Source organism: Galeopterus variegatus, unplaced genomic scaffold (genome assembly GCF_000696425.1).
Source record: "Galeopterus variegatus unplaced genomic scaffold, G_variegatus-3.0.2 Scaffold33, whole genome shotgun sequence".
In the NCBI taxonomy this organism is placed as follows: Eukaryota; Metazoa; Chordata; class Mammalia; order Dermoptera; family Cynocephalidae; genus Galeopterus; species Galeopterus variegatus.
Window position 1 is genome coordinate 377,078 of NW_007726144.1, and position 10,326 is coordinate 387,403.

Consider the following 10,326-nt stretch of genomic DNA (forward strand, 5'->3'; position numbering starts at 1 on the left):
ATCCAACTCCATTATCTGCTCAAGGATGGAAGCCAGGTCCCCTTCTCCCTGACCCTTTGTCTCACAAATTTCATATGACCTCAAAAAGTCCTTCTAGAAGCCTGACCCACATCCTTCCTGTTGCAGCCCTGGCCCTCCCCTCTTCAGGTCTCCTCAAAGTGTATTCCTGAGTATGAATCTCCAAGAAGCCTAGAGCACCTTTAAAGGGCTTATCCTTCTGAGGTTGACATCCCTCTTCCCGCTGCTCCAAACAGACCAAGAGACAAAATGGAAGATTATCAGGGAGAAAGCAGGAGCCCAGAGAGAGAGAGAAAGGGAAGTTCCAGTCTGGGGTAAGGGAACAAAGAAAGAGTCAAAAGGGAAGGAGGTCAGATAGCAGTAAGGACTTCCCAACTCCTGAACGCAGAGTGACGTGAATACCCACCACCACTTTACCACTATCATCTTCAGCTGCCTGACTTCCGGAGGTGGGACAATTGTCTTACGGCTTTCCATGACGTGGGTCCTCTGCTGGGGCTAAGGCTGTGGGTGAGGCGACACTTCCTGCCCCCGGGGGCCAGGGTGAGAGGAGAGATGAGTTGCTGAGTGTGCACACCTTTGAGAGCACATACATACATCCTTCTCTGGGGTCCCTTCTTAGACTGCCCCCATGGAGTTTCCCCTGGCCCAGACATGTCCCCAAGGTAAGTGTGAAGTTCGAGAATGTGGGCGGGAGGGAACATCAGACACCTATCACCCCTGCGCTCTCTCCTGGGCCTGAGCTCCTACTTCAGGGGTGAGGGGCCCCACCCCAAGCCAAAGCTGACAAGGCTGATTGGCAGGGTGCCCACAACCCCTGCTCCCTCTCTGGAGTTCCATGTTCACTCATCCCTGAGGAAAAAGGTGACAGGGTTTGCTAAGTGCTTCTCAAAGAGGAGAGAAGGGAGCTGGAGGATAAAGGGGATGGGAAGCAGGTTTCTGAGCCGGAAGAGGGACCTGCCCTGAAGAGATTTGGCTCTCTGAACGTGGGACTTCCAGGCCATCAGAAGGCCAGCCTAATTCCCAGGCTTTCCTTCCTGGTACCTAGTTTCCCTGACAACCCCCTCTGGAGCATCAGCCCCTCAGTGCCACCTTGGCTCCTTATTCCTCATCCCTGGGAAATTCCCCTGCTGTCCCTCCTGCATTTCTCCAGTTTTCATGACTGTCCCTGTCCTCCAGGTCCCTAGTCAGAAGCATGGGCCCCTCTGAGCCTGGGGGGAGGGGTGAGAGGCAGAGAGAGAGACAGTCCCTCTCTGAGAAACCCCAGCAGCCCTCTTTGTGCTAATAGGGAATGACGAAGCCCCTGCCCCAACCTTCAGCACCTTCCGGCCTATGGATTTGACTCGCAGGAGCTGCCAGGGCCTGGGCTTGCTCCCGGGGCCCAGACTCCAGACCCTGACGGCTGAGGAGGTCCAGCCCAGCCTCAGGGCCCCAGCTGTCCACACTGTGGTGAGTGGGAACTCGGGGGTGTGGGGGCTGCAGCTCCCTCATCTGCTCCCTCCCTCCCATGAGTGTGGACTTACAGGTAGACAAAAGTCAGCAAGAGAGAAAGCAGGAATGAGCTGGGGCTGCCGACAGGGCTAGGGGTACAGAGGGAGGAAAGGAGAGGAGGAGTACCTCCTTCACATGCTGAATTGCCCACTCACCTCCTCCCTGCTCCTCTGCCCCGGGAAGCTCAGGCTGAGGGCACAGGTGACCAGGGTACAGTGCATTGAGCCCCAGAAGAAGGCATCTGCATCTCTGTGCCAGTGGCCTTCACTTGCCCAGGGCAGTCCAGATCCCCATCTCCGTCCTTTTCACCCACCCAGTCCCTAGGAACCTTCCCTGCAAACCAGCTCAGCCCCTCCTAGTATAGGTAAGCCCTCCCTCATTCTGGCCTCTGGTGACTTCCTCATCATCTCCTTTCATCCCCCAAGCCAGGGAACACCTTTCTGTCCATCTGGAAGGCCTTGCTTCTTCTCCACCACCATTTAAGCACAGTTTAACAGCTCACTGCTGCTGGATTAAAGGCCCTCAGATCCAGGGGGAAGAGAGGAGAGTGTTTGGAAACCAAAACAGCTGAAGCTGAAGAAGGACCTTAGGAAGGATCTTCTGGGCAATTATACCCTAAAACAGGCAGGAGGGCTGGGTATGAGGATGAGAAGGTGGCGGCTGGCTTGGAGTCAGGAGAAGGCCCACTAGTCATGGCTGCTTCCCCTCCCTGAACTCTTCCCCTATCCAGGCATCTCCTCAGGCCCCAGGGGCTGCCTCCATCCCAGGGAGTGCTGAGAGGGCTGAGGAGGTGCCTGGGGAAGGCCTGTCCCTGCAGACGGAGATCCGCTCTTGGTTCCAGAAGACCCAGGCCCGTTGGCTCCTGCAGCATGGGGTGGCCCCTGCCTGGTTCCATGGCTTCATCACCCGGAGGTGAGTCACAGAGGAGGAAATAAGCTCAGAGAGGGGCAGGGGCAGGGGCAGGTCCTGGGTACTGCGGCCAGTCAGGAGTAGACTGAGGCTGACTCCAGACTACAGCCCCTGGAGTTTCCCACACTTTTCACTAAGGATCTTTCCTGGGGGAGATCATTGGAGAGGCTCCAGCCCAGCCCCCTCGGTGCCTCAGTTTCCCCTCTCTAGGTTCCATTATTTTCCTGTCTGTAAGACCTCTAGTTCTTACATTTTCTGCCTCTCTCTCCTCCCAGCTTTTACTCCATCTTCCTCTCTGGATCTCTACAGCCCTCTCCTCTCTCTTCCCGCCCTGGCAGATCCTCCCTCCTCTCCCGTTTCTCAGCCTCATCTATCTTGTATCCCTTTGTTCGCCTCCTCAGTTCAGCTTGTCACCTCTTTTCTTCCTTTTTTTTTTAAAGATGACCGGTAAGGGGATCTCAACCCTTGGCTTGGTGTTGTCAGCACCAGGCTCAGCCAGTGAGCAAACCGGCCATCCCTATATAGGATCCGAACCCGTGGCCTTGGTGTTATCAGCACCGCACTCTCCCGAGTGAGCCACGGGCCAGCCCTCAGCTTGTCACTTCTGAAATCTAGAACCTTACCATCCCTGTTGCTGCAGCCGCAGCCCCTCCACGCTGCCCTTCCAGGGTGAGGCCGAGGGAGGATGCAGGGCTGGGGGTCTCCTGAGTGGGACCCCGGCCCCTGTTCACGCGGCAGCGGGAGAACGGCGCCCACGTCCTCTCCCCATCTCCATCCTAGCCCTTCTCTAGCATGCTTGCTGGGGGCCAGGGGTCCCTCATAAGAGCCGGGGAGACTGAAAGCGAGGCTACAAGATTCAGCGGAGTTCCGCCTCTTCTCTTCGTCACCCTCAGGGAGGCCGAGAGGCTGCTGGAGTCCAAGCCTCAAGGATGCTACCTGGTGCGTTTCAGCGAGAGCGCCGTCACCTTTGTGCTGACTTACAGGTGAGGGGCGGGGCTCCGCGACATGGAGGCGGGGCTTCGGGCTAATGGAGGGGAGGGGCCTGGTGCTGACCCCGGGGCTGCTGAGGGTGGGAGAAGTCACCGGGCAGGTAGGGATTATGGCTCGAGCTGGTGGCCCTAGCCCGGGAGAGGGAGAGGATCTGAAATCGGATGGTGCCCTCCAGGAGCCGGACTTGCTGCCGCCACTTCCTGCTGGCCCAGCTCAGGGACGGGCGCCACGTGGTGCTGGGCGAGGACAGCGCCCACGCGCGGCTGCAGGACCTGCTGCGGCACTACAAGGCGAGCCCGCTCAGCCCCTATGGAGAGACGCTCACCGAACCCCTCGCCCGCCAGGTATGCCCCTGGACCCTGACGCAAGACCCCAGGGACTCAGGCCACCCAGAGTCTAGGCCCGCGACCACGGCACCAGGCACTTTCTCATCCCACAGACGACCCCACCTTGTCTCCTTTGCCCCCACATCCTCATGGGAAGCCCTTCAAGAAAGCTGAGTGCTGGGAGAAGAGTCCTTGAGAGAGCAGCCCAACCACACAAAGACAGGAGGGAAAGGGGGAAGCCAGCGAGGCACACAGTTATTTGTTTTTAAGTTGAGATATTTACTGAGTCCCTAGGCCATACCAGGTGGTGGCAGGCCCTGGGAATAGACCTGGGAAAAGACAGAAGGGTCTCAAACTCACAAAGCGTACTTTCCAGCAGTGAAGGCGTACAATCAAGTCATGGGAGTCAAGTGTGGAGAGTGTGATTCGAGGGGAAATACAGGGCATTTAGCATGGCAGAGAGACGTGTCAGGGAGTGCCGCCCTGCACAGGTTCATGCAGTTCTGAGAGATCACTGTATGCCAGGCATCGTTCTGGGCACTGGGGAAATAGCAGTGAACAAACTGACCAAAATATCCCTACCTTCGTGGAGCTTACTTTCTAGTAGCTGGAGAAATACTATGTGTTGTTTGTTATCTGTATTACCCACTCATGAGGTAATACATAATATTATCTTCCCTGGACCCTCCAGCCCAGTACCTCCTTTGGCTCCCAGGCCCAAAGGTAATACAGAAAACAAACAAATAACATGTAGTATGTCTGGTAATGATAAGTAAGCACTAAAAACGAAAAGCAAGCAGTGATAAGGAAGGACAGGGGTAGGGCTATTTTACATGACATCAGGAAAGGCCACTCTGGTAAGGAGACATCTGAACGAGGCCTGAATGAAGTAAGGGAGGGAGCCATGCAGATGACTGGAGGGAAAGCATTCCAGACAGAAGGAACAGCAGATGCAAAGGCCCTGGGGTGGGAGGATGCTTGATGTGCTTGAAGAATAGTGAGCAGCGAGGGAGCTGGTGGGGGGATCGGGGTGACTGAGGGATAGAGAGGTAGGAGGTGCGATCAGAAAGGTGAGGGAAGGGGGCCCTGTAGACCGTTGTATGGATTTGGAGTTTTATTCCGAGTGGGATGAGATGGCACTGGAGAGTTACAAGCTGAGGGATGACCTGGAAGTTTGGGAGGGGCGAGGGTGAGGCTGCTACTGTAGATGGAGGCCACTACAGTGTTTCAGGTGAGCTGATGGCAGCCTGGAGCAGGGCAGTAGAGGTGGAAAAGTGAGGAGGGTGGACGTGTTTAGGAGGTGGATCTGCCAGTGGTTTTGCAGGATCGGGTGAGGAGTGTGAAAAGATGGAGTTCTCGCTGAGATGAGGAAGGCTATGGAGGAGCCAGACTGGGGACGGGGAGGGGAGGTTAGTAGTTCAGTTTTCAACATGCACAGTTCAAGATGTCCATATGCAGGTGTCAATAGGCAGTTGACACGGGTCTAGAGTTTGGGACAGAGGGCTGGGCTGGAGGTAAACATTTGGGAGTCGGCAGCACATAGATGGACTCTGAAGCCTTCAGGATGGGTGAAATCTCACTCAACAGTCAGTGCAGGTGGAAAAGAAATGAAGATCAAGTCTCCAGCCTTTAAAGTGTGCAGAAGTGAGGGGGAACCTGCAAGGAAAAATGTGAAGAGCTGCTAGAGAGAGAGGAGAAAAACCAGGAGAGTGTGATGCTCTGGCAGCCAAGCGGAGAAACTGAGTCCAGGAAGAGGGAGTGGCAATGGGCCAAGAATTGACCATTGCATTTAACAGAGAGGAAGATGTGGACAAGAACGGTTTCATGGAGCTGAGCTGGGGTCAGTTCAAAGAAATGGTACTTTGTGAGGAACAGGCAGAGACCCGAAGAGTCCCAAGCAGTGGGAGCAGGGTGTAGGACAGTCCGGGGGTGAGGGGAGCCAGCCAGAACCGAGAAAGCTGAAGGCAGAGCTATCAGACACCAAGGCCTATGTCTGGGCCACACAGGTCTTACCACTCAAGGTCCCACGAGTTTCATTTATCCGGGGGCAACAGGCCACCACCAAAGGATTGCTAAGGGAGTTTCTGTAAGATCACTCTGGCCAAAGACTGGAGAATGGGTTGGATGAGCAAAGGGATGCAGGTGGAGGAACTGGGAGGCCGAATAGGGGGTGCTATGGGTATGGAGAAAGGGTACAGATGTGAAAGATATTTAGGTGGTGGAAGGAGCAGGACCTGTGTTTGCTTTGGTGTGGGGAGGGAGGTGAAGCTGTCAAGGTTGACTCCTATGGTGCTGTTTTGGAGCAGGGTGTGTGCTACTTTTTATTCCTGAAGGAAATGCCAGGAGAGGAGGGGGTTAGAGCAGTGCAAAAGGATTCTGATTGGGATCCAGGAAGCCTGCAGTACCCCCCAGCGGAGCCAGGCATTTGGATGGCAGAAGCATGAGAAAAGCCCCATGGCCTTAGCCTACCAGAAGCAGCAGGCATGTGGAAGGCATTCATGAATCAAGGGCTAATGCTGAGCTAAGAGCACACCTACCGTGGGACGTACCCTTCCCACAGCGAGGCTCATCTCTCCTGAGGCAGTCTTTGCCTCTAAAACATTTAGCTTATATCTCCATAAATTAAGCTTCTCGCACCTGCAGAAATATACACAGGCACAGCTGTTACAGAGCTCGGTCCCCTTGCAGATAATTTTTAAGCTAAAGCCTTCTAAAACCTTGTTGCATTTTTACAAACACAGGCACAAATGGTAGCTGGCCTAGACCTGTGTTCTGGATGAAACTAGGTTTAATGCTAGACATGGCCTGTGACAAGAGTTTCCCCTTGCCTCCATCCATCCCCTGGTCTCCTTACCATCTCCATCCTCTCTTCCTCACCCAGGAACCAGCCCAAATTTCCATGTCTGCTTCCTCTCCTTTATCCTCCATTTGGACCAGATTATTTTGTCCTCCTGGGTCACCTGCTCACCCCCCACCCAGACCCCTCCTGCACCATCTCCCTCAGGCTTCCCTCTTTCCCAACAGACTCCTGAGCCTGCAGGACTTTCCCTAAGGATTGAAGAATCAAACTCTGGAAGCAAAAGCCAGGACCCAAACTCCCAGTACAGCCTGGTCATCAGACAGGGGCAGGCCTCAGCCTCAACGCAGGAGGGGGCCTGGGAGCCAAAGGAGGTACAGGGCTGGAGGGGCCGGGGAGGAGGCAGAGCCTGAGGGAGGAGGAGGAGCCAGGGAGGGAAAAGGGGGAGAGAGGAGGCAGGGCCTAAAGGGGGAGGAGGCTCAGGCTGGGACTGAGGCCCGACTTTGGCCCTGCCTCAGTTGCTCTCTCCAACGCTCTTCCCTGGCTTCGCCTTCTCTCCCAGTCCTCCCAGCCTCCCAGGCCCAAGCTTCCCATCCCTGCCAAACCTCAGCTGTCCCATGAAGTCTACACAAGCCCTGCTCCACGTCCCTGCCCAGCCCCACCCCTCAAGGCCACCAATCCTATCTACAATGAGCCTGATGAACCCATAGCCTTCTACGCCATGGGCCGGGGCAGCCCCAGGGAAGCCCCCAGCAACATCTATGCCGAGGTGGAAGTGCCATCAGTGACCACGGCATTTGAGGGCCCACCATCCAGCATCCGCCACTCTGTCCTACAGAAGTGCCAGTCCAGGCCTATCCCAGGAGACCAGGTAAACACGGGAGCAGGGAAAGGTTAGTCCAAGAAGCCTTCCTGCAAGCTAGACTGGGAGGGTGGAGAAGATGTTCTGATTGGATGCCTGGGTCAGGGCGAAGGTCAGAGGCCTGAGGTGATAAGAGAAGGACAGAATGGTCCCCGCTGCCATCCCCTGGTCATCCCCGCTGCCAGCTACCCTATTCCAGGCCCATTGCTCCCTCTCCTCTTCGGAGTTACTCAGACCTGCCCCACCTTTGTCAAGCTCCCACCTCCTCCAACTTCACATAGAAAAAAGACTCCCCAGGCAGGGTCCCCCTCGGCCCTCTCCTACCCAAGCCTGAATTTTGGTCTGTGTCCGTCTTGTCCATCAGGCCCTCTTCATACATCCCTGGGGCTGACCTGACCCCTTCCTCTCTGGCTCTCTCCTTTGGCCTTCATGGCCCTGCTGTCTTAGAGAAGAAGAGCACTTGGGGTCATTTGTGTCATGTCAGATGAGCTCAGGGGAGGGGGCATCTGCACTCCCAGTGTCCTTCCACGCGCTCTCCCTCTTTCTCTTCCATCCTCTCCCCACCTCCAGTCTTCTCACTAATCAGTTCAAGTTATGCCATGTGTTAGACCCACTGGCCACCCACAGGCCACTCCCAGCCTTTCCCTCCTCCTCTGCCCCCCTTCAGGCCCTTCCCCACCCTTCTTTCCCACTGGCACCCCAGGCTCCCTCATGGCCCTTGTGCCTGCTCACACTCACCCACACCCCTGCCAACTACTGCTGTACTAGAGCTGATGTCGCCAGTCCATGTCTCCCTCCAAACTTCTCTCCAGGCTTCCAGTCAGCTCCCCAGTGCCCCTCAAATTCAACAGAACTGACACTGCTCTCACCCTTGCCCCCAGACTGCTCCCTCCCATCATCCATATCCTGGTTGCTAACTCTGCAGCCACCCCACTATGCAAGCCAGAATCCTAGAGCTCCCTCAACATCTCTTCGCTCTTCACCCCCAACCCTTAAGAATTGGCTTAAGCCAATTCTTCCTAGGTCTCTTCCTAAAAATATTTTTTCTTTCCCCAGTTCTAGCCCTCCCATCCTCTCTCAAGATTTTTCAAGAGCTTCTTAACCAGTCTCCTAATCACCAGCCTTGCCACTTCTGATCCACTCTGCTCCAAGGAGGCCAGAATAGCCTTTCTGAAACAGCTATCTGGCCCATGAAGCCCCTCCGTACTTGGGGGGTGGGTCCCACTTCCTTAGCCTTACCACCAGCTGCTCCCATCCTCCCAGAACTATTCACATTTCTCCAAACTCACCAAGTGGTTTCAAGCCTCCTTGGGTTTACACTCGCCAGTCCTTCTGCCTATAGCAACTTCCTGCAAGCTCATCCTCCTGCTGTCCAGCAACCTTCTAATCATCCTTCAAGACCAGTTTGCCCTTCTCCTCTAGAGAGACTTCCCTAACCTGACCACAGAGGCCACCCACTGTGCTTTACATGCACCTGCTATGCCATTAATCACCTATCTCTTCCCATCTCCCTCTATCTCCCCCTACCCCAGTAGAGTATGAGCTCCCTGAGGGCAGGGGCTGGGACTTATTTATCTCTGTTTCCAAAGCACCCCGCCCACTGCCTCGCACAGAGCAGGTGCTGAGAAATGTTTGTTGAATGAATGAATGAATTAACAGGAGGTTTAGACCCCCTTTCTGGAAGCCAAAGTATAAGACCAGCTGCCTTAACCCTTGAGATACAGGTAGGCCTAAGAGGCAGAGAGTAGAGGGTTTCACCTAGGACTGTTCTCTCTGCAGAATCCAGGTGGTCCACAGCTGCATTCTGAGAACTCTATGGCTGGAGAAGGCCCTTCTCTGCCCCACCAGCCCCCAGCCCCCTGGAGGCACACCTTCCCCAACCTTTCTAGACAAGTGCTTCAGGACAAAGGACAGGCATGTCTCCCCCTTGGGCCTCCTCAGTAGGCGGTGAGTCTGCACAAGGGGAGGATAACTTAGAACATTAGGTCCAAAGACTTTCACATGCACCTGGGCCCCCTCTCAGGAAATGTGGATGGAAGAAACCATAGGTGATCAGTGCTGGAAAGGACCTCAGCTATCATCTATTGCAAGGATGGCACAGAGGTGTCATCTTGTGTGTCAACTCCAATCTATTGGTTGTGGCTGCCTAGAGCACTGCATCGGAAAAGATGCTAAGGTCATACACAAACTCAGCAGAAAAGATCACCATGATTGATGAGTGACGTCTGCCATGGGTGAGGGAGGGAGGAGGAGCAGCATTTCGCTTGCCCTTACTGATCAATTTCAACTCCCTCACTGTGCAGATAAGGAAACAAAGTCAGAAAGGGACAGGGACTTGGCCAAGGTCGAGAACCAGGATCCAGGGCTCCCTGATTCCCCTGTTTAGTGCTCTGTCCCTTACCCCACATCTCCTAACTTCTCCACAGGAAACATCAGAGATTTCCTGATTGGAAAGCTGGCGGCTTTCCAGAATTCTCCTGCATGGGGGTCTGGGTGCTGGGTCCCCTCCTCTGGATCCCAGCCTCTGGATCCTGTACCCCTGAGAGGCCTGCCTCCCCCTCACCAAGAAGCCTGGAGGTCAAAGGAGCAAATGTGGAGTCTGCTTCCACTTATGACATACCTGCTGGCTCCCTCCTGAGTGTCCTCCAAGAATCGAATGGCTCAGTGCTTGGTGATCCTCAAGACGGCAAGGAAGTGTGCTGGGAGGGCCCTGCTGGCTCCCGCTGCCCTGGTTTCTCCTCCTGGAGTCTAATTTCCTTGGCCCTCTGAGCCTTTGAGTCTGGGCCCTGGTCCAATGCTGCTGTTGTCTGAGGAATGGTTTGGTGAGAACAGATGTTAGAACTTGTTTGTTGATTTTTGTCTGGCTAATAAATCATCGCCAACCACCTCCCCCAACAGGGATCCAAGTCCTCCAGGCTCCTTCTGTCTCTGTC

General features: G+C 55.1%; 1 protein-coding gene across 1 annotated transcript; it reads left to right on the forward strand.

Annotated features, from left to right (window-relative positions):
• Positions 1–649: 649 nt before the first annotated feature.
• SH2D2A (SH2 domain containing 2A) lies at positions 650–9,878 on the forward strand. Its single transcript, XM_008570293.1, has 9 exons — positions 650–683; positions 1,307–1,388; positions 2,233–2,421; positions 3,312–3,401; positions 3,584–3,752; positions 6,759–6,905; positions 7,094–7,402; positions 9,173–9,340; positions 9,820–9,878. The coding sequence occupies exons 1-8, from the start codon at positions 650–652 to the stop codon at positions 9,335–9,337; spliced, it is 1,185 nt and encodes a 394-aa protein (XP_008568515.1). The 3' UTR covers positions 9,338–9,340; positions 9,820–9,878.
• The last annotated feature ends 448 nt before the right edge of the window (positions 9,879–10,326 follow it).

Excerpts from the sequence above, each read along its gene's own strand:
- SH2D2A (XM_008570293.1), top strand. The coding sequence starts at position 650 with ATGGAGTTTCCCCTGGCCCAGACATGTCCCCAAG. Across the intron at positions 1,389-2,232 it reads AGCTGCCAGGGCCTGGGCTT|TATCCAGGCATCTCCTCAGG; the intron begins GCTCCCGGGGCC and ends GAACTCTTCCCC. Across the intron at positions 7,403-9,172 it reads GGCCTATCCCAGGAGACCAG|AATCCAGGTGGTCCACAGCT; the intron begins GTAAACACGGGA and ends TTCTCTCTGCAG.